The sequence below is a fragment of the Lichenostomus cassidix genome, chromosome Z (genome assembly GCF_008360975.1).
Source record: "Lichenostomus cassidix isolate B80296 chromosome Z, HeHo_3.0, whole genome shotgun sequence".
Taxonomy (NCBI): domain Eukaryota; kingdom Metazoa; phylum Chordata; class Aves; order Passeriformes; family Meliphagidae; genus Lichenostomus; species Lichenostomus cassidix.
The window spans coordinates 47,564,366-47,588,562 of NC_139511.1; the positions used below are offsets into that span (position 1 = coordinate 47,564,366).

Here is a 24,197-nt window from a genome sequence, read left to right on the forward strand (position 1 = left end):
CTACTGACCTGTGAGCTGGCTGAGCTCACAGTTGTGAAAAGCTTCATTATGAAAGAATGGAGGGCAACTCCTGAAATACTTCGGCATCTTTAAGCTAGGTCTAAGAAAACTTTGGAGATTATTGTCACAGCTGATTACAATACCTGAGAAATCAGATCAGGCTTTATGGAAAGGTTACAGTATCTTTATAAAATATTACTACAGATCTTTTTGTAGCATAGTAAAGTACTTTTTTTTCTTCCAACTAAAGAAGTAAATACATAAGAAATAATATTTTTATGGAATGTGTTTCACCTCCACCCCCTGCCCCTGCTTGAGACACAGTAACATTTCTGGTTTGGCTAAAATAGTAGAATTGTTAAATTCTCTGCAGTATTAAATGCTCTACAGTATTTAAGATGTCAAATTAATAGCATGCTAATTAAAATCCATGCCCATTGTTAGGAATACTTTTTGTTTCAAGTGATACACCGCTGCAACAAAGCAACAAAAATATGAATAGGATAATACTGACAATTCTGTACTTTGTCCCTCTAAAAATAATAAAAAAAACCAAACATAAAAACAAACTTCACCTATTCCGATCATTATCTGTGAGCAAAAATGTCTTTTTCCTACAGTGGTCGTAGGCCACACCACTTTACATGCTGGTTACAACAGCAGATGTTCTAAATTAGAAGTGTTCAGAGAACTGCTGTGACTGCAGACCCAGTTATACTTACTCTAGAAGAATCCAGTGCACTCAGGGGTTTGTCTCCTCCACTGCAGATTTCCCACAAAGTGGTACCAAAACTCCATTTGTCTGTGGCTAGGCTGAGTTGTTTGGGATTCTCAATACATTCAGGAGGAACCCATGGTATTCTCTCAAGAAGAACTGTGCAATCACACAAAGGAAACATGTTAGGATGAATAATAAAACCAGAAAATTCCCTAATATATTTGGTTTGGTAAAAATTAGAGGTATACTACACATGACTCTGTAATGTACTATTAATACTTTTCCACGTATTCATTCCCACCTAAAAAAACATATTATGGAATATGGATAAAAATAAAAACAATATTTGTGAATCAGAGTGGAGAACCATTAGTTTATTGTAAAATAAGCCTAAAGGTGTAAAACTGCCTTAACATCATTTCCACATTACAAGTTTTCTCTGATTTCTGTATTTCCCCCAGTGTTACCTAAGATTTAATAGCTACCACAGAAGAACTACATGTCAATGAGTAAAAAGTACTTTGCTAGTGGTTGGCACATTATAGCACAGCAAAAGGCACCATAAAAAGGAATTTTACTCTATCTGATTTTTAAGCTATTGATACTGACTGTAGTAACAAGTTAAAACATGGGATTGTATTGATTTGGATTTAAAGCTCCTTAAAATGAGATCTCATAAGAATAATGTAAGCTTCACATTAAAACAATGAGAATTTAAATAGTTTACTGGCAAATGATGACACTGCATTACTTATAGGCTGTTAGATACATTACTTCTTTAGACATGTATAAAAGTACCAAGTATAATTTTTTTTTGTATTTCCAAAACAATGAAAAATACCACAAAAAGGATAGTAAGGTTACTTCAGTTCCTTTAGCATAACAATCTGGTGCACACTTTCAATTTAATTAATTCTCTTTATAAAGCATTGGAACAGTCTTAACAGTGGATGATAATCCAGTATTTTTAACATCACCAAGTGGTCCCTGGTACTCAACAAGAAATGAACCAAAGATGATTTTTAACTGCCAATTCAGCATTTTCAAAAGTGCATTTGCTTTCAGTTCTGAAAGTTCCCGCAAGCCATGAAATCCTGGATCAATTACAGGACACTAAATTCAGCAGCTATGTGCAAATGCAACAAACTATACTATACATTTATAATGTAACAATAGTAGTACCAACGAGAAGAAGTTGAAAATAAGAATAAGGGAAAAGAAGCTCACACTATGGAGCATTGTGGCTTTATTTCCTGTAGCTATTTACTGATAAAGAAGATTCACGGCTTGGCTAGGACTGTGGAGATTGTTATAAAATGACAGATAGATCAAGGAACTTACTACTACAAAATTATTTTAGATGGTGGTCAGAAAAAAACCCCAACCCCAAACTTATTTTTCAAGTCAGAAGCACTGAACAAGAAAGGTGATGCAAAGACTTACTATCTCTTGGCAAAACTGTAATACTGATGCCAGGATCACTTAGCTTTATAAATGGAAGGTTTCCAGACTTCCTGTCTTCCTCTCTGATAAGCAAGATGTTTTTTGCACAGACATTCCCATGAACAAGGCCTTTATCCTCCTATAAACAGAAATGTATCTTTTACATACTGACAAAATAAGTTCTACTGTTGAAGAGAAATTTAAAATCAAACATTGTACAGCATGAGGGAAACATCAGCAAATAAAATAATGATCAGAGACTAAGCTGATCAAACACTAGGCACTTCATCAGTTTCTCTCAAAGTTAGTTTTCAGCCAGTCATCATTATCTACCTAAAGTTTCAAGCTTGAAACAATTAGATGTGTGTTAACTCAGAAGAATACTCATCTTTCCATTTAAAATTAAAGTAAGACTATTTAAACTCTGTTGAAGGAAAGACTTACCTAGTCACATACTGTGTTTTGAATAATGGCCTTTATGTTGAACTAGAAAGACTGCAATATTGAGACCTAATGCCCCAAAAGAATGTACCAGCAGTGTGTACAGTACAGTATTTTCCCCTCCCAGTGGTTAAGTATTAACCCCACCAGGAAGTAGTTTTTGCTCAGAATCATGAGATGAGGTGGGAAGTCCAGAAAGGATTGATTTGTAGGGGAGGTGGGGGAAAAGCATTGGAAACGTTTATATTTCATGCTAAAACATACAGGATTAAAAAAGAATGGGACATTCAACTACACCTCATGCAAGATACAAAGTCTGCCTCTGGCTATCTACTAAATAGCTGGTATATGCCCAACCTACTATCAAAACACTCTCCAGAGTTCCAAGAATTCAGGTAATAGCTCATCCTTTCTACATGCATTACTCTGAACCATTTGAATTCAGCTATTAACAAAATTGAGCCACTTACCAGAAAATGCATGGCTAATGCCAGCTGTTTGGCTACTTCCAGCTTCCACAAAATATTGATACTATTTTTGTTCTTTTTCAAATATGTGTCCAAGGATCCAAATTTTACAAATTCTTGTACAAGGATGTCTGATTCATAATAATAAAGAGAGTAACAATTAAAATAATTAAAACCAACAACAAATAATGACATTTCAGGACAGATTCATTACTCTAGTACTATTCTTTTTTTGAAATCTTGTTGGTGAAGTGTAAATTTCAACCTCTGTAGTATCTGAGTACTGCCACAAATACTCTGTATACTTCCTCAGGGTGTGGAAGTTCACCTTTCTTCTCAAAATGCAAAGTTACTAGATTTAATCTTTTAGGTGTAATTATTTAGATTTAAGCTTTTACAGCTTAGGTAAAACCCAGTGAGTATCGTTCTCCCTTCACCTGAAAGGCACGATAATGTAACTGCTGATAAAGCATAGTAGTGTACAGCACTATCAATGTAGTGAGTTGAATAATATTCAAGTCATTCACTTCACACTTGTTTCCAATCCATATTCTTACTGAAAAATGCAATGCTTTATTGGAAAAAGATGCTTTTCTTGAAAACAGACAAGTATTTGCCCTAAAAATGTGTGTATATATATGACACATGCCTTCACACAGCCATCTAGCAAATAACTTCAGAAACAAGAACTGCTGTCTTTATTACTTTCAACACAACAATTTCAAACTGCATGACTGAACCCTTGCCTTCAGCTGCAAGAAGATGCTCACACTGGAAACTACTGGTATTATATTTGGCTGTAACAAATAAACAAATTTTTTAACAAATTCATTTTACAGACAGCAAACTCCTTTTTCTTTTTTCTTTTTTTTGCAATTAGGTGAAACAATTTTTATGAAATCTGTACATCAAGTGGGTAAACCACAGAATCATTAACAACTGCTCTTCCTGTTTCTTAGTAACTGTGTCTCATTAAGCTGTACTAAGTCTCCTGCCTTCAGAAAGAGAACTACTTCTAGAGGACAGCTGTGATCTAATGGTGAAATAAGTAACCATGTACCTCTTTCAACCATTTTTTTCAATTATAAACTTGATCCACCTGAAATTTTATATATAGTTAGTCCCTGTGTGTGGTACAATGAATAAAATAGAAAAAATCCCATGTGGTTGTTTTGCAAAGCTGGCACAAGTTCTTGGCCAAATATAGTACTGTGCCTTTTCCAGCCTCCTAAAAGAGGGAATTTCTGATAGAAAATGCACCCTCTCTTTTAGAAATTCTTTTTCCCTAATGAAGGTAACCATCTCCATGATATGCTTATACAGTTTCTATGTATTATATTAAAATGCTTCCTTTCATACAAATTTCTAATCACTGAAAAAAAAAGGTTTAGGGCAAGACAGAGGAAAAACTGTCAAAGTGAGATCCAGCAGTGCATATTTGAAGACAATATATATTAGCATCTGATAACCACCCAAAATTAAGATTTCATTACAAGATGGTATAAATGTAATTCAGGTGTCCTTAAAAAATCTTACCAATACCTAGTCACAAATCAGTAAGCCAAACTGAAAAGACACTCAACTTTTGCAGACAATGCAAAGATTTTACTGCTGCTAAAATTTTGTACTGTATTTGTTGAACAGGACCCCATGTTTTCAGAAAGGGACCTCTAAACTAAACTTCCTAAAGTTGTATTTGTGCTCATAACATCAGCACATGTGGAAATAGGTGGCAGTTACTGTTTTTAATCACAGTAAATGAAGATTTTTCTGAGTAGCACATTTGCCTCCCTTTCTAGCTAACCACAGCTGATACAATGTAGGGGTGCAATTTTTCTGGCATTTCAAAACCTCATTTCAGAGGCACAGCAAAAGTGATCTCAGATAGAACAGACATGACTGAGTCATTGACAGAGGTTACTATTCACACTGACTGTATTTTAAACAATTTTCCCCTTTTCTTTGTTTCTACTATTAACTAGTTCTCAGATACCAAGACTAATAGTACTGCAATGTGAACATGTATTGGCTGTCCAGCTGGTGTGTGAACTTGCTTTGTTTTATTTGTTTTTTCCCTGGCTTTACCCAACACCAGTGTCAAACTCTAATAAGAGATGTATAAAATTCACTACACAAAGATAATTAATTTCTACTTACTCTCTTCTCCACAGACACAGACTCCATAATTTAACACCAAATGTTTGTAAGAAAGCTGGCTCATCATACTTGCTGCTTCAAAAAACGACTTTTTGGAAGGAAGTGATTGAGAAAAAATATATCAGTGAAAACAAAGCCACACAATTCTAATAAATTTACTAAAACTATAACCATTTTTAAAAATATTTCAACTTTCATCTCATTGCAAAGACCTCATGTAATATATTTTATGTGTTTTGTTATTGATTTGTGTTTGGCAACTGTTTGTTGTTTGGGTTTTTTTGTTTCAGTTTTTTTTGTTGGAGGGTTTTTCCTAATTTTCTGGAAATTTCTGAAAATTTTCTAAAAATCCTGGAGGGTTTTTCCTAATTTTCTTTTTCTAAATAACTGATAGTCCACATGTCAGATAGGTTAACAATTATTTCTTTTCTGCAGGAAGGTGCATCTCAACTTTTTAAAAGTAATCTTTGTTTCGTGTCAATTAACTATGTAAAATAAACTGAAGACAAACTCATCATACACTATTCACTTTCTAACTTATTCTCATAATGCATTATTGTTTCCAATTTATTTCTTTGTAGCCCATTATAAAATTAAAAGACAAAAAGTATTATATAATTCATCCATTACTGCAAGACCTTTTCCAACTCCGTCAGGAACATTTCAAATGCTATTCTTTCTTTCTTCACTTTTTATTCCCTTCTCCACCTACACTTGGCATCTCCACCTACACTTGCTTGTGTACTGATTACTCACCCAACAAAGCAAGGTGAAAATAACATTTTCCTTCAGGTAACTCTACTTTTATTTCTATAATCTGAGCTTTTAGTAACTGATTAATACTTACATTTAGAATATAAACATATTACCCATCTCATTAAAATTATAATTTTTTGCTATTGTTACTGTTTTCAATAGTCCAAAGTGTATGCCTACACGGTTTATGATTACCAGCCATCTCAAATGTCTTTTTTGATGTACATTTTCATACAGATTTGTCTTAAATAATTTAAAATCAGTTCATTAAATAGTGTACTGGTTCTCTTGGTTTGCTGTAAACATATCTAGATAATGAGAAATTTGAATAAATTACATTATCAAATAAACAGTAAGCAGTATATAAAGTGATAATGGGTAAATCCATGTATGACAAGTTTTTCTCATACATATATACTTCTGATTTATTACTTTATTTTACTGGAGCATCTGAAGACAGTCTACCCAGAGGAAGTGTTTTTCCATACATGGAAAATGTCTGTATACAATGAATTTACTGGTTAAGATAATCCCGTGGCCATACCACCTCTCCTGTGGTACTTTAACTGCATAAATGAACTGTTCTCCTGTTCTCAGTGGGTAGCTCCGAATTCTCTGACACGTGGTGGGGAGAGAGGAAATAAAGTACATAGGCGTACTTCCCAAAGCCAGTCTCAAATCTGTATTCCCAGTGTCACAAGTCCAAGCATGAGCTTGCTTAAACATCCAACCCTTTACCATATGACAAATACTAATTTATTGTTAGAAAAGCAATGCTCAACATAGCATGGGCAAGTGTTACACAGCAGCAAACAATCACACTAACCTCAGAGTAATTTCGATGGACTTTATCCAGCACCTTTAGAAGAACTTCAGTTTGATGGAGCTGACCATAGTCCCCCACTTCTTTCCTTACACCTTTGAAAATCTTAGTAAATGTGCCCTGTCCAAGACTCTCCTCCTAAAAGGAAGGAAGGATACAGATAGAAAAAAAAGAAAGAAAAATACCTGTTTTAAGAAAGATATTTTACCAAAAAATACCTGCATAAGCATCTACAAATCTTTAGAGGTGTGTTGGCTGTAAAGTTCAACTGAGGAAAAGGAAGCAACTATAGAAGAAACATCCTAAAGTTTTGCTTGTTTTTTATTGCTTGTAATTTATTTGCTCACTGATCTCAGAAAATAACTTGCTGCAAGAACCAGAGAGGAAGGAATACCATTAAACATATATTTAGACATCTCTACAAGCAAACAACTGCTATTGCAGTCAAAAGGACACTTAATTATAAAAAAGTAATTATTGGCATTACTGGAAAATGATTTTTTTCCCCACAATGCTAAGGAAAGATTACAGCAAAATCTCCTACCTCAGATAAGATTCTTTTAAACACATACTGAGGTTTTTAAAACTTGGTGCATATTAAACCAAACATCTGCAGTGGAAAAAGCAATTAATGGACTTACAAATATCAAGTCTTCATTACGGATTTTGTGAAAGACCATCTGATTGACATTATTGTGTCTCTGTAGTGTAGGTGATGAAGGTACATCAGAAACACTATTGCTTCTGAAGACTAGGAGATTTGATTTATCTGGGAGAAGAAAGAGGGAACGAAAAACCACAGTAAATTCGTAAAATATAAAACTAAACTAATTATATTTCAGAATACATATTAATGAGCCCCCTAATGAGAGCCCGCTAATTCAACACAAACAGGGTATCACATTGAGATCAGTTTACTTAAAAGTCCACACAGTATTTAATTCAAATCAAAGTCTGATATTTTCTAATCAGCAAAAACATCTAGGTTCATGTATCATGTATCCACCTGAGAAGCATAAGTTAGTATTAACTTATTTTTAAGTCTTTAATCTAGAAGTTAGAAAACCTTCTGCTTAGAAATAATCTTTCTCTTACCTTTTGGTTTCGGAGGACAGCATTTGATGAACTGGAAAATTATGCTGTCTGAACGGACAGTTTCTGTCTGGTAACAGGTCAAGAGATCCTTAAGATTACTGAAACTTCTCTTCGTTCCACTAAGGTTATATTCTCCATTCTCATTCTTCGTAATTAAGCAGTGCTTATAATCTGTAGTACTGTCCCGCTGCAGAAATTTTTTCCATTAAAAATGAAATTTATTAGCATTTATTATTTGAAAGCTTATTAAATGTATAGTACACTCTTAATTAAAGAAAGGATGCTTCAGGAAAATATGACCATAATTTGTTATTTTGCTCTCATTATGTAATATTGATTCTGAGAAAGCATGACTCTACTCCCATCACTGGAACTAGCATGTTGATGCTAGAGAAAAACAAATGTTAATGAAATCAGAAAAGACAGAGCTGAGAAAACAGATAATGGATCCTAGGAAAAATCCTTCAGAGCTATTAATGAAAGCTTGTTCACCCTGACATGAGGTTTCATCAAAACAAAATTTCGTTGGAAGCAATAGCCCTAATGCTTACAATCCATGTTCATTTGGCAGGCATTTGGAGATCTCAGCTGTAGTTCTGTTTTCCTGTCATCTCCAGTACAATTCTAAGAAATTGCTTCCTAATGCAGATTTTCAATATGCACTGTATTATTTTTACAATGAGTCTTGAAAAGATACCAATAAACATTTTTAAACAAGATGAGCTTTTAATAGTGCTTTCATGGTCCCGTATCTCAATATTGCAGCAAATGTTCCAACAGATTCTGAATATAAAAAGCATTTGAACGACTTGCACAAGACTCACAAAAAGGAAGGAATAATTGCGGTGAAGTCACTTAATGGTAGTCTTCTCTCAGAAGCTTGACTCTTAACTTTGCCACTCTAAGCTTGCTGAGGAACTGATCTTGTCTACGAATTTCCCTGTCAAACACACTTCATTGACTGGATATAACATTTTCTGCATTTCCACATCAGTATTATTCGGTAGTTTTCAGAGATGTACCTATCTCTGACAGTACTGGCAAATTTGCTAGCTTGCTGCGTATCGGCAGGAAAACCCATGTATTACATTCCCTAGCTAAAAACACAAAGGTAGCTCTGCTAACGTAATTAAGGAGAAACAAGATCATGCAATTATTTAACAGCAATACTAAAGCACTGTATTATCACTAGCTGCAATGTCACAGAGAAGAGGTACACCTGGTTCTCTGTGTGAGAACCATATGCATTTCCAGGGTGGCTTTCTCTCTTGCTAACACCATACATAACCAAGAGATTTGTGTTGATGTAATAGCTGCCAAATACCATGGCTGGCCCAGCACTGGGGATGGGGACAGGATGCAAACACAGAGGAATCTGTGAAGGAGAGGCACTCTCAGATTGTCAAGGACTGTACACTCATCTAATGAAGCCCCACTTGTGAGGGGGGAGGAGGTGTGTGGAAAACCCACAGAAAGAGCTCAGCAAGAAACCCCCAAACTTTAAAAAATAGAAAACCCTTCAAATTGCTCCATCTCCCAAACATTTACTGCAGTCTCAAGACCTATGTCACCATCTCCAGAACTCTTAAGCTCTCTTCCCTTGGCTGTCTCGGTCTCCTAGGCATGTGGTATGTGCATTAGCAATTCTTTACCAACAGGCACTTTGATGTTTCTTACAAGACCCTGAAAGCTGGCCAGTCTGACAAAAGCAGCTATGGAATATACACATCAAACATTCAGGAGGGGAAATTCGGAATAATTCACTAAAGATCCCAGGCTCATTGTTATAAGACAATAAAAATTAAATAGGCACTAAGACAGAATACAAACCTCTATAGCAAAGGTAAGGAAGTATTTTTTAAAATCCTTAGGACTGCAGCGAAGGACATAGAAACCAGTCTGATTACCCGCTTTCTTCAGTTTACTGATAGCAAAGTCCATGCTACGGTAAAAAGAAAATGTTCAATGTTGCATAACTTTTTAACTCAGGAATATCAGAGGTTGGCTAATGAGCAATTTTAACAGATACCTAATATAACAACAATTCAAACTTTGAATTTTGTGCAGCTTTAAGGCAATCTCTTTGCCCCTTTATTTTCCAATATATACGGTGGTTGCTTATGTAGAGAGGTGTATATCAGAAGTTTTTAATACTAAACCATCACAATTATTTATTCAATAAAAAATGTTAGGGGCTAAAAAAGTATATTCCCCACAGCTTATGATATGATTTTCAACACGCATTACGAAAGAAGCTATAATAAAATTGCCTAACAAATACACTAAAATTAACAAAATATTTGTGTGGGTGAAAAAGGTGGGTTTAAGTAGGAAAATGGCTAAACAAGAAAGAAGAGCTGAAATATAACATTTGTTATTGTAAGAACGAATTTCCTCTTAAAGAAGCCCTGCTAACTGAAAATTTCTATCCATATCAAGGAATGATCTTTCCACTTTCATAACAAGTCAAGAAGGCACTGTATTTTACAAAGTGAAAAATAAGAGGAAAAATATAAAGCAGTTTATGTTACATAAATGCAATAAAAATATTTTAAGATGCCGACCCCAGTTCCAGGACAACTAAACTCACCTTCCAAAAATAGTATCACATTGTTATAGTATTAAAAAACACTTACAAAATTGGTCCATGACAGTTGCTTTGGATATTTTCAAGGACTGACGGTGGCGCTACTTCTTTACAGAGATAATGATGGGCATCTGCTGTTAGTCTGTAATATCCATCAATTAATGATACAAAGGAGAGAGCTTCTCTTAATGACTGAAATTCAGCCTCCTGTTCAATTGTGGGGGAGAGAGAGAATTTAAATTTGTAATACACAACAGAAGATTCCTGGATATACTCATGCTATAAAAGATATGCATGTATGTGCACATTAAAGATGTGAATAAAAGCAGTTTTTAACTGATGTTCTACCTTCTTGTTGTCATTAAAAACTTGATAGCAATCTTCAATGTTTGCAACCAAACCCAAACCAAACCAAACAGAGAAGCTGTGGATGCCCTATCCCTGGAAGGGGCTTTGAGCAATCTGCTCTAATGGACTGTGTCCCAGCCCATGGCAGGGGAGCTGGAACAAGATGATTTTTAAAGTCCCTCTCAACTCCAACCATTCCATGATTCAATTAAATCTGCCATAAAAAACCCCTTACTCCAAATATGTGAAACAGCAAAGGAACGCTGATATAAGTGAACATTTGAAAGGGAAAAACTGAGTAGATACAACTTAGCATGCAGATACCTACTGCATTGCTCTTTCTCCTAAAATAAAGCCTTCACTTATCAAAGATTTATATGGCTGCCTTCAAGTAGCAAAGAAAAATAAAGTATCTGCCTAAAAACTTAACTACTCGTCAGCAAAAACTGCCATGATGAGCTGGATCATAGATAGAAGCCGAGCTTTCACTACTATGAACAGTGGTGCACTGGATAGAAGCAGGGAGAAGAATGTGGTCAAAGGAAAATGGGTGTCAGAAAGGTCTTATGCACAAGATGCAGAACACATAAAAGCAGGGCAAAACTAAATCCATCTGCAACAACATATTTATTGCTGCAAATAAAACGAAAATAGAGGAACATTTTCTGAGTCAAACTCGATTTTATTCAGTAGTGCAACACAACGGAATAGGCTTTAGTACGTGTTTGCCTGTGATGCTGGGGACACAGTAGCTGAACACAATTCTTTGGCAAGTTCTTTGTTAGAGAGCAATAAAAAAGCTGGTATTTCTGAGTAAGTGTCAAGAATTTGGAGTCTTCAAACTCCTTTTTAAGAGCACCTGGAAACAACTGCAGCCTGTGGTGCAGACCATGGTGAGGGAACTGTGCCTCTGCAGCCCATGGAGGTCCATGGTGGAGCAGAGATCACCCCCCTACAGCCTGTGAAGAACCTCACGTTGCAGCAGGGGGGACATTCCTCATGGAGATTGTCACCCCATGGGAAACCTACACTGAAACACACTTGTTGGCAGGACCTGTGGCCCCATGGGCCACTATGGAGCCGTGGAGCAGTCTGTTCCTGGAGAGCTGCACCTCACAGAGGGGACCAATACTGGAGAAGTTCATGAAGAACTGCAGCCTGTGGAAACAATTCACATTGAAGTTCATGGAGGACTGTCCTCCATGGGAGGGATCCTTTGCAGGAGCAGGGAACAAGTGTAAGGAGGACTGAGAGGTAAAGACAACATGTGATGAACTGACCATACCTCCCATTCCCAATCCTCTGCACTGCTGAGGGGAAGGAGGTAGAGAATCAGGAATAAAGTTGGCCCATGAAGAAGTGAGGGGTGGTGGGAAAATGTTTAAGATTTTTTATTCTCACTACCCTACTCTGAATTGATTGGCAACAAATTCAATTAATTTCCCTGAGTCAAGTCTGTTTTGTCCATGATGGTAATCAGTGAGTGATCTCTGTCCTTTGTCTTGACCCACAAGCCTTTCATTTTATTTTCTCTCGCCTGTCCAGCTGAAATGGGGAATGATTAGAGCAGCTTTGGTGGGCCAGCCAGGGTCAGCCCACCCCACAGCTCTGTGACATTTACACCTGCTAGAAAGCCTGACGCAAGTGCAAGGTTGGAGTTCAAGCAAAATGCTTTTCACATCTGTGTATAAAATAATTTCTTAAGATCTTCTTCAAAGAATTATAAACATTAAAAGCAATGACATTAATTTTGTCCTGATACTTATTTTGTATCATCATTGCTTCAGAGCATTTTGAAGCCTTTTTCAATGTGCTGGTCTCTAGCAGGCAGCTTATCAGGATACCATGGAAACAGCACACTTGAGAACTGAAACCATGGATTCAGGTTTAAGACTAATAAACAAAAGAACCAATCTGTGTACCAGAAATTTCCCTCAGATATAAATGTCTGTTTCTATTTCATTCCAAGCACACAGCTTTGAATGCAGAAGACCTTTAGTGCTCTGATATACCACTTACACTGCCATGTGTTTAGCTTTATCTCATGCTTAATAAACATGGTCATGGATTATACAATAGTATGCATACAGCAATCACACAGCCTGCTCAAAGCAATATCTACTTGGAAGAACAGCAACCAAAGTACACAGACCAGATTCTTGCTGTCTTGTTTGTGAATGGTGACAATTCTCCTCTCACTGGAGCCTTCTTGGCTTGCTTGTTTAATGCTGACATCAATGATATCAGGAAAATCACAGTATGTCTGTAAATCCTGCAACAAGTATTATATAATTTCAGTAATAATACAAATGGCAATTAAAAAGCCTCACCTATATGCAACATTGGGATTCCTACAGCTCCAAACTCATAAGCTAGCAACAAACAGGATTATAAAACCTTAAAAATGCCACTACAAGCAAATACAGGATTTTTTTGTTTATGGAATAATCACTAGGAACATAAATTAAAGGACAGAAATCCAGGAGAACAAAAACATCCACAAACGGCTTTGGGTTTTTATAATTGTAGATATTTCTTTGCTGTGTAGTATTTTGTGAACAACTGAATTTTTAGATTAATTTTTTGAGAGGGCTTTTTTTGTGAGCTTATTATTGGCATCCTGATTAAACAGGTTTAGAAAGCCTGTTAACAATACAAAATGTCACGACCTCATTCAGAGTGATACAAGCTGCAAAATCTGTAGCAGGAATGAAGAAAGACTGTAAGAGAACACTGTCCTCTCAGTCCCACCTATTTGTTCATCTGGCTGTTGAAAACGTGAACTTGCAAAACCAATTTCTCCACAATCTACCCCACATATGTCATTACATGCAAATAAATAAAAATTATGTTTCAATTCAGTACCTAAATGACAATTCCTCAGTAAAGTTTACTGACACAAGTTATGATCATGTTTACAAGCAGCCCTATTTATTCACTCTGATTTCAAAACCAACCCCGTACCAGTGAAAATACATGCAGTGTCTGTCAGTAATGGAATGATACTTTTAATTATGAAAAAATAATTTAGCAATCTTTATAAAAAATATGATTCCCTCATACTAAAGGCTTGGCTGCCAAGCCCAAATAGCATGGTATGCACAAATTTTGTACACCTAAAACTAGAAATTGCAAAATCTGACATTTCTGATAGCTCCAGCCAGAGCAGCTGGCACTTACAGGAAAATTAGGGAAGGCAGAGGGCTGATACATAGTAACTATGAACGAGGTAACTGTGAATCTACAAATATTCTAAGAACACCACACTTCAAAAAATATGGGCACCTAATCAGATTTATTTTTTACTAAGTATTGAAAAAAAACATCAGCATCTAACATTTTTACAAATTATTACACATTGTAAAAATGCAATTTTTTGTAGTTTGGTCTTGACTGCTATATATTATGAATCAAAAGCACTGAACAGATAAAATTATTTTGAAAATCTCACAAGTGCTCCACTTTGCCTTTACTTCTATGTTTGGAAAATTCTCACTACGTATACTGCTTTGAGTTTCTATCAGGTTTGGATAAACTCAGCATTATGAATAGTCGTGATGGGAAATCACACACACAATTTAATACCAATAAATAAAAAATAATACAGTATCTTGCACTGTTTAAGTAAATAAATTTCTGTGATCCTTGGCCATATGGAAATTATATCATTATTGTGAAGTAAAATTTACCTACCAAATTTGCTTGAGGTAAATCAGAACTTCTAAAATAAGCTTATTACTCTGTTCCACAACAAACTCAACAGTTACTAAAATAATTTTTAAAATTACCTGCTCTCCAAGTGTCTCACAGTCTTTAAGTTTTCCCCTTGAACACTGAATTCCACCATTTCCAGTTATTACAATGGTTGCAAAACTTTCCTCTCCAGAAGGACCTCTGCCAGGTTCTTTTACTTCAAAAACCTCTGAATAGAAGGCCGGCTGAAGGGTTTCCAGATTTATGAGATACTTAAGTTTCAAGTTTCTGGCAGTGGCTTTGCATTGGCCAAACTGTTGTATAAATTTGCGGAACCTGTACCTTATTCTTTTTCGTGTCAAAATGTGGTAGTCTTGGATTTTTGCTCGCACACACTTAGGTAAAAACATTTTGTAGCTGTGAATACATAATCAGAAAAAAAAAAAGCTACAGATTTTATCCATTAAATCCAGCAAAGATACTTAGCTCTGTGCTAAACAAGTCAACATTGAAAATACCTTCTCCTCTAAATGTACCCTTATTTTTTCAACTGTAGGATAACAAAGATCCTTTCCTAAATCTGTAGTTTGTTTTTTTCAAATACAGCTCCCTGTCTTCTTCCATTTTCCATTTTTCTCCTCAACCAATTGCAACATATATTCTATAATGCATTTTCCATAAATTGAAATATGTCTGCTTTTTCATTAGTTAAGTTTTGACGTAAGGCAATTGAAGGTACACAATTACTTTGTTAAGTATAGAAGTTGTGAAGAGGATACTGCACGGCAGCTACATGGATAAAGGACAGATTTCCTTGCTGAAAATACAGGTGGTAGAATACAACACCATGGTTGGCTCTTACTGAAGTTCCTATCTCACAATCCATGGTCTGTATCAAGAGGCAACAGAGCTGCAGTTATTACCTGCAAGGAGCTGGCCTCGTTCTGTTTTGAACTTCTGCTAGGTTTCATTCACAGACAACATCAACTACTAAGTAGCAAGCAGGGATAGAATTAACTCAGTGGGAGTAGAAACCGATAGGATTGATACAGCCAAGTGAATTGATAAACTAAAGAAAGTTTAGCAGAGACCTGCCAAAGATAGTTAAGAGCATATGACATGAGAGAAGAGGCATATGGGAGCTTGATTTATTCAACCTGGAGAAAAGAAGGCTCAAGTAGAATGTTCTGTTAATTGTCTTCTAATAACATGAAAGGACAAGAGAAGATTATCAGTATCACAGAGGAGACTGGCTAGGTACAGAGAAAATCTTCCATTTCTGTGGTCATGCACAGGACAAAGCTGCACAGAGATACAGTGGAACCTCCACATCTGGACATTTTCTGAACTTAACGGGATGAGGCCCTGAGTCACTTCATCTAATTTTGAAGTTGGCCCTAACAGGAACAGGGAGGTGGATCTGATGACATCCAGAAGGTGTCTCACCTCTAATTATTGCTTACATATTTTCTCACATAAAAAGCTGCTGCCTTACCTGTCACTAAGAGAGTCAAATCCATGTCTCCAAATCATGAATGACCATCATGACAGGAATTTTCTATTAATTTCTAGTTTACACAATCGGTAAATTTATGTAACCATTTGTTACATAAATGTAACAGATTTATGTAACCATTCGTTACATTTGTAACCATTTGCTTGCTTTCTTATCACCGGATAAGAAATACATCAACTAGAATACATCAACTGCCAACAGCTGAACACCTCCTCCCAGAGAGTAACATGCAAAAGTACTAGGTTTAGGTATCAGAGAGATGTTTCAATAGATATGAAACAGTTACAAATTATGGAATCACCTGACTGAATTGTAAATAGCCATTGGGGTTTGGTCCTTTTCTTTGGCCACTCTCATCATATCTAGAACAGCCATTCCAAGGCATTCTTCTTGTGTTTCGTGAGTAACAGGCATCTGTACCCATCCATCCAAAAAATCAGCTCGCCACTGAGAAAAAATGCAAGAAATCAAATGAAAATTCTAGCATTGCTGCTTATCAAGAAAAGGGGTTTGGGGTGCAATTGTTGGGGGGAATCGTTGTTCTGTTTGATTGTTTATGTTTGGTTTATTTGGGGAGTTCTGCTGGCTTGGTTTTTAAAAGATTGAATGACCTACTTCATCCACAAAAAGATGCACTTATTCATAAGGAATACCAGCTGCTATCATGCTTAGAAGCACTGTTTTGAACTTCATCTCTCCAAATACACAAAGGGACATGGAATTTAATTTCCAGCTTGAGAGGGCTTCAAGCTTTCAAGAGCCTAGAGAGTTACTAGGAGAAGATGGAAAGGGAATAAATACTAATAACCCTTACCAATCTGCATTAAAAAATAAGCGAACAACTCATACCTGTGCGAACAGATAAGACATGACAAGATCGTCAAGGACAGGGCTCTCTGCACCACGAAGAATGCCATACCGGTATGCTCTGTTGCTGCCACTGCAGTACCAGTGGGGAAAATAAAACCTGGTAGGAAATAAATTTAAGGATCAATAAACAGGCACTGTTGCCTAGCAACATCAGACATTATTGCTCTCATATACATGTAACTAGTGCTGGCTGCTCTGGAGGATCACTGTGAAATCCCAGTGAGTCAGTGAAGGCTTCTCATCCAGTTCTTCGTGTTTTAAAGTACTACAGTATTTAAGCAGGGTGATAAACTGTACTGATAGGAATGAAAACTTCTGCCAGGTTATTCTCACTAATCAGAATACAAATAATTTTATTAGTGTCTTCCAGTTTCTTTTGGAACATGCAGGCCAAATTAAACAATGTAAATAAAACTAAATCATTTGCAAAAGGAGAACTGTGACTGAAGTTTAACCTTACCCAAATATAAGGTATGGGGTAAATGGTTTTATTGCAGAAACATGCCTGACTACACAGGAAAATTACTCTGTATTTCAGAACTGCCACTAATTTCAAACAGGCAAGCAGAGAGGAGATTATATGTATCATTATTAAGAAAAGCACTATTTTTACTTCTATTAGTACTATTTTTACATTTTTATTGCTTGTTTCTCCAATCTGACACTGGGAAACATACAGGATAGAGAAAATTAATAAAACACAGTATTCAAATCACTCCAATATTTCTGATTCTTTTTTCTGATCTATTTTCTGATTCTTTATCTTTGATCTGTTTTCCAGAAAGCACCAGCAATCTGTCCATAACTTCTGAGAGAAACTGCATTTCAATTAAATATCATATTGGTTTATGTGTGTGTTTAAACTGTGTGTTTACTCACACAGTTCTGTTTTACCATGATAATGATATAACATATTATTTATATTACCTTATCCGGTAAATCAGGATGAGTCTGGTTCCTTCATCTACATGGAAGATGTGATTTGGGGGATACCACATTCTGTCTGTTTCACTCATGAGTGCAAACATGTTATGATACACTGGCATGATACCTACATGAAGAACAGAGAAGCAAACATCTATAGAATAAAAGTGTTTTCACAAAGTATTAAAAAAATATTTCAGGTTAAAAGTAGCAGATTTCCACAGTGCTCTAAACAGGTATCAATATTGCCAACAAAACTGCAATCACGATCCCATAACCTGCAGGCTGCTTTGCTGGTTTAATATCTCCTTCTTCCTTTATGTTCTCTGACTGCAGATGCTGTTCACCTGTTGTCCTATACCTCACTGTTATATTACAAGATTTTCTCTGCATGGCATTTAATAAAATGGCTTCTTAGCCTCCATTTAGAAGCAGCTTACAACAGTACATTATTCTTTCTCTTGCCTTTCCAAAATCAGATAATTTGATTTGAGCATTGATTTTAAGACTGCAGATTGATTAAAAATTAGAAGTAAAGCAACACGAAGAAAGCTATAATGATTAAGAAAACTACCTGCCATCTCCATTTTAGTAACTCAGTTTAGAACAAACCCAAACATATATTATATCCAAACATATATAAACACATACATATTGTTAAAATAAAACAGAACTGGAAAATAATTTTTTCCCTCAACAACATTGAATTATGCTAATAATAAATCACAAACAACACTACTTAATCAGAAAATTATGTAAATCAGTTGAGCATCACCTCTTCAGCAGCACCAGAATTTTAATTTGGCTTTCAGGTTCCCAGCTGAAAAACACCGCAATATATGACACAGCAGTGTACTATACTGCAGTGTTATGCATCCACGTGACGCCAGTGTTAGAGCTGAAAAACAGGTTAACTGCCTGGCAACTGACAGCACAGAAAAATGAACTGCAAGCACTGACAAATATATTCTGAAGACAGGAAGAGAGACGGGTCTAAAGATCAGAGAGTGGGATGAAAAATTACAGTGTCAAAATCACAGTAGGTCATATCTAAAGAAAATGTTACATTAAAGCAACACACTTTGGGGTAAGAAGGCAAAAAATTATGAAAAAAATAACAGGTAAAGACAACAGAAGTAACTTAAAATGGCATTAAGGGACAAAACAATTCTGGGAAAAGGCAAAGTATCCACACCCTTGCTCAAAGACTTAGAACAAAATAATTGACATTCTCACAAGAAACCAGGAGAAAAAATCCCTTTCTTTCTTTCTGTTCTGAACAACATCTAGGTAATTACTGAAGGGGGCAGACCCCGTATTTCTTTCATCACATCTAAACTGCATGCAAGACAATCAGAAGAAACAACTAACCAACTCCACATATACAACCCCATAACCCTTTGGAACAAAACATATTTCAGTCTTAAAAAACAACTAGCTTATTAAATTTGATACAAAGCAGGGTTTGCCTCTATAGGGGTCCAGTAAGAGGGCTAAGAACTAGAGTTCTGTTGTGCAGTTGTGAAGATTAAACTGCTGAAATCTGCAGGCTAATCATCTGACACTTTCTTAAACTAAAGCTCTACAAAACATACCGGAGTTGCAGGCTCCAGCACATGATTTTCTATATAAAGGAGTCATAAACTTACAGGAAATTAGAGAAATGGAAAGCATTATGTAAGGCAATGAAAGAGAAACCAAACCAAAACAAACCCCGACAGGAATAAATCTGAAGGGATTAGTAACTGAAAGACTTGCTGTAATTTTAAATGTTGCAAATTTTTGGAGCAATAAGACATATTTGATCCACCCAAGTTTTCAGATATTTTTAATGGAGTTAAACCGATCCCATGCAACTAAACATGGCTCTCGTTTGATGTGTGAAGTGGGATGAACTGTATTATACATGTCAGTAGTCCATAAGACAGTAACTTAGCAGTTACTAACTTAGCAGTTTTAAGGTTGTGTGGTGTCTGTATCCCAAAAAATTTCAGATCAATTACAGTGTCATGCATATAAGAATCACCAGCCTGTTTCATGACTCTTGTCAGATGCTAAAGACCATTCAGAGCAATGCTGAATATTTATCTATATACCTTAGTGAGACCTACCTAATCTCACTAATACATTTACCCAAACTACTAACCATCCCATGTAAGGACTCTGAATAAGTAAACATTTCAAAATCATATTCTTAAATTCAAATGCTAAGCTGCTGTATTTCACCAAATATATTACAGACAGCTCAACCACCACGCCACCCCACCTCTCAAAAAACCCCACAGATATTTCAAGATCGTATCATTGCCATTCTGAAACTTTAACTAAGCAAGAGATATGACTGTGGTACTCCCCCTACCAATTGGAAATATTTCTATTAACACCCTCATCTCCCCCACTGGGGTTTACTTTTCTTCCTTGGTATGAAAAGTAAACTGTGCACTCTTCCATCCCTCATACTTTGGCATTTATAGTTCTGAATTGTAGCTTGCACCACTCAGTGCCAGTGCTCAAGGACACAGATATCACACATACTTTTCAAGAAAAGGAGTTTCACTTTTTTTATTCCTTCCCCTCAAGAATTATGCATTTGCCTTGCTACACCAACGCTCAGCAATTATAAAACAGAGCAAAGCCTTTAAAGTCTCAAAAAGTGTCCATAAAAATCTGACAAAAGCAAAAAGGCCAGAAAATTCTCTTTTCATGTAATTCTTACCACCACTATTAATTGTGTGGACTTTTCAATTGATGGTAACCAGTATTTAAGTGTATTCTCTTGAAAACATGAAAACCAAAAGACTGGGGTGAGGAATAAGTCCTCTTGTGAAGCCAAGACATGTCAACAATAGTGAAGATTTCTGAGAAATGTGTTTTTCAACACAAGCAAAATCATAAAGGCCATTCACAACAGGTACTGAAAAGTCTCCCTTGGATTTTTGCACTGCATTAACCATACTATCAACTCAATCAGTGATGAATTAGCAGAGAAGACAGTGACTCAGTCATAATTAATCAGAATTTTCTCCTCTTTGCTTCTCCAGAAAATGCTATCAAATAAATTTTCTAGGCTACTGCAATGACAGTATCTCTTCACAATTTATTTATTATGTAAGGCTAAAGAAAGGAGCCTTGTCATACCATACAGACTGTCAAGTAACATCATGAAAGACTACAACACAGCATAAATTTTATACTTCAAACTTCAATTGCAAGCCTAAGAAAATATGCAGATTCTTATTTTCCTCATTATGACTTTAGAGCTTCACATCCAGACAAGACACACGACTTCATTTATACTAAAGCAACTAAGAAAATACAGTTTTTCTCCTCCTTTGTTGGCATTAGGAACCCTTTCCCCCATACAGCACATTTTTATAAGGTAATGTCCCTCTTTAAAAGAAAAAATAAAAACCAGAAAATGTAAATCACAACAAGCCATGACACCACTATGAAATGTGAAATTCATGCATAGTCTGCAATAGAAATACTGTCGTATGAAACTGTCAATTCAAGCATGTAAGTCATTAGATATAAAAATATTAAAGTAATTAATGAATGAGTAAAAACAATTTTAAAAATCTCAAATTTTAAAAGTCTAATACACAGATTAGTTCTCACACAATTGGAAGTAAATTATTTAAAACTTATGTAGCTGTGCACATAGTAGATGGAGATTTGCTTGCCTTTTCTGACCTAAAAATAATATCTTACCCTCATCATTCATGCAAACTGGAGGCTTACTAAACCCTTGACATCACATTCAATGTCACTATCCTGTCAACAAAATGCTTTCTGAATAGTCAATCAAAGCTTGTATTTCTTTTCCTGGAAAAACAGGATTGCCCAGAGTTCTGATTAATTCATTCCCCAGCTAGCGGGGAAGCAGAAAGGGGCTGCATGTTCTGTGTGGATTTTCAGGAAAGGCTATAATCTAAAGGAAGACAAGCAAACAAACAAAAACCAAACAACACCACCCCACAAAAACAGGCAAACAAACACACCCACAACCCACCCCCCCCAAAAAACTCAAAAGCAAACAAAACCACCAAACAAAAAAACCAGCTCCCAGCAAACAGTTATCATATTCATGATAACTCTGGAGCCATGTGAACTCTGAGTCATGTCAATTCTGGAAATTCAGCATGTTAGGAAAAATCTGCCAAAAATTCCCTTGTTAGTAGCAAGGAATCTCTTCTGAAGCATACAAGCAAAGTAGTACTAAAAATCATCACATTTCACAATGCAGTCTCTCCCTTGAAAATGTTTAATTGACTGCAAACACTGCCAGCACTTAATCACATTAAATGCTTTGAAATAGTATTCTCACTCATTGTGAAATGTTGTAAAATTCATTCAGTTGTAATTAAAAGATCTCTACCATCTTATGGTTTTCTAAAAGAGACCAACATTTTTCAGGGGAGATACCATGGAACTTCCAATCTATCTGCAATTCAGATGGGTGAGAATTAAAACATTCCTAGGTGGAGTTTCAGGATATCAACATTAAAAAAACCCCACAACCACAAAAGCCAACAAAATCAAGGTCTTTTGTTAACTGCTAGCTGTCCGAAACCCAGCAACCCTGTCAGGATTTCAAAACTTGTTCTCTCTTGGAATTCTAGTTCCATTAAAAAGATTTCAGCATTTACCGAACCTAACAGAAGGGGATGTGGATAGAAGAAAAAGCTGTCATGAAGATAAATTCAAATGCATCCTACAGAAATTTAGGGTTCTTATACACCAGCGGAGGAGCCATGACAGAAATGCAAGATACTACACAAAATTATGTTCCTGCATTAGCAAAACATTTTTCAGTACACTGTTCAAATGTTCTAGTTACATTTAAAGTGATTATCTCTGCATACTTGGTTACTAATTTATTAAGATTTTCAAGAACATGGCACACATTTATTTGGCTGACATCAAACAATGCCTTGCTTGTAATTATAACTGTTTTAACTATGTTTTACAAACTCACCTAAAAATATCTTCAATGTGTTAACTTTAATCCTGTAAAAATTTGGATTACACATACAAATGATGCACATATTTCTTATTTGCATTATTCAGACAACAGTATAAATACACAAATTGTTAATTTAAATATTAAAAGTAAATTATTTTCCCATGTAATACTCATCTTCTGTATAATTTATTATTCTGCTAAGTTACAGAGTACAGTATAAAGTTGTTTATGTTTTTTAATTACTTCATCTTATGATGACAACTCTGAAATCCAATTGAAAGACATTGGGAATTATTGAAAAATTATTGATTTGGCATAGTAACACTAATGTAGTATAGAAATCAACTAACTTTCCTTCTGTATACAAATAAACACATTCAAGATTCAAATTCAGACTTCAGATGTTTCTAGTAGTCTGTAGCTGATTTACCTATACAACAAAATTCATGTTATTTTCAATTACACAGGCTAATTTTTAAACAGATTTCTAGATTTCTTTGTAATTTACAATTCAAATAAAAATTGTGAACAAAGTTTTTTGACTTTTCTGTAAACAATCAATATTTTTACTTTGTAAATATCACATCAAGTTTGCATTATCACTCTCGTCCACCAGCTCTGGTGGCTTTCTTGAATCATTACTTCTACTTCTGTTCAAATGGCATTCACTGCTTGACAGTCTTATAAATTGACTGCATAAACATGAAAAAATTCTCTTTCCCTAAAAGAGAAATTCTACTTAAGATTATTTGACAGAGAGCAGAAAAGATGAAAAGGTTTAAGATCATGATTTGAGAAAACAAGGCTCTTATTCTGAATTTAGAAGACACACCTAACACAATGATTCTGCAACCACTGGAACCATTTCTCTGTCTTACTTCATTTCCATCATCAGTTAGTTCCTCTAATACCACTTTCTCCTTTAGGCTGAGAGCACTGACTTTTCTTCAATTTGGTGTGACAATTCTAATTTTTTACTTGGCAATTAACTAGGTAACATACAAGGACTGAACCATGACTGATTCATCAATTTAAACATAATTTCAAGACGTCTTATTTATGTTTGCATTTCCGTTTGGAAAATGCGATAGTCACTTTGATGTTCCATTCTCCTTATCAAAAATACAAACCTTCCAAACTTTTTACATTTATTATATTTTTCCAAGCCCAGAAAACTGTTTTTAAATTAAAAAAAAGGCTGAGCTCTTGCACGCATGTATCAAACTGGCAGAATAATATTTACACAGATAATATTTATGTAGCCATAAATATAACAGATATAACAGATCTAATGGCAAGTCAGCAGAAACTGGAAAACCTTCAACTGTTTGACCTGTTTGAAAGGTACATACTAAGACTCTCTCTGACGTTTGCCTAGATCCTGTCCTGCTTG

General features: G+C 35.5%; 1 protein-coding gene across 10 annotated transcripts in view; it reads right to left on the reverse strand.

The window, feature by feature from the left end:
- JAK2 (Janus kinase 2) overlaps window positions 1–24,197 on the reverse strand; it is an 82,893-nt gene that overhangs the window by 15,960 nt on the left and 42,736 nt on the right. For 8 of the 10 annotated variants that reach the window (XM_085042845.1, XM_085042842.1, XM_085042841.1 and 5 more), the window contains 14 exons: window positions 17,842–17,965; window positions 16,894–17,011; window positions 16,346–16,491; window positions 14,624–14,945; window positions 12,988–13,107; window positions 10,537–10,694; window positions 9,731–9,842; window positions 7,901–8,087; window positions 7,447–7,574; window positions 6,809–6,943; window positions 5,227–5,314; window positions 3,073–3,200; window positions 2,162–2,300; window positions 723–874 (listed from right to left, as the gene is read on the reverse strand). In XM_085042845.1, coding sequence (XP_084898971.1) covers window positions 723–874; window positions 2,162–2,300; window positions 3,073–3,200; window positions 5,227–5,314; window positions 6,809–6,943; window positions 7,447–7,574; window positions 7,901–8,087; window positions 9,731–9,842; window positions 10,537–10,694; window positions 12,988–13,107; window positions 14,624–14,945; window positions 16,346–16,491; window positions 16,894–17,011; window positions 17,842–17,965 — 2,057 coding nt within the window. Of the gene's footprint in view, window positions 1–722; window positions 875–2,161; window positions 2,301–3,072; window positions 3,201–5,226; window positions 5,315–6,808; window positions 6,944–7,446; window positions 7,575–7,900; window positions 8,088–9,730; window positions 9,843–10,536; window positions 10,695–12,987; window positions 13,108–14,623; window positions 14,946–16,345; window positions 16,492–16,893; window positions 17,012–17,841; window positions 17,966–18,613; window positions 18,766–21,549; window positions 21,751–24,197 lie in introns of those variants that run through there. The other 2 variants (XM_085042848.1, XM_085042849.1) reach the window with 2 other exon arrangements.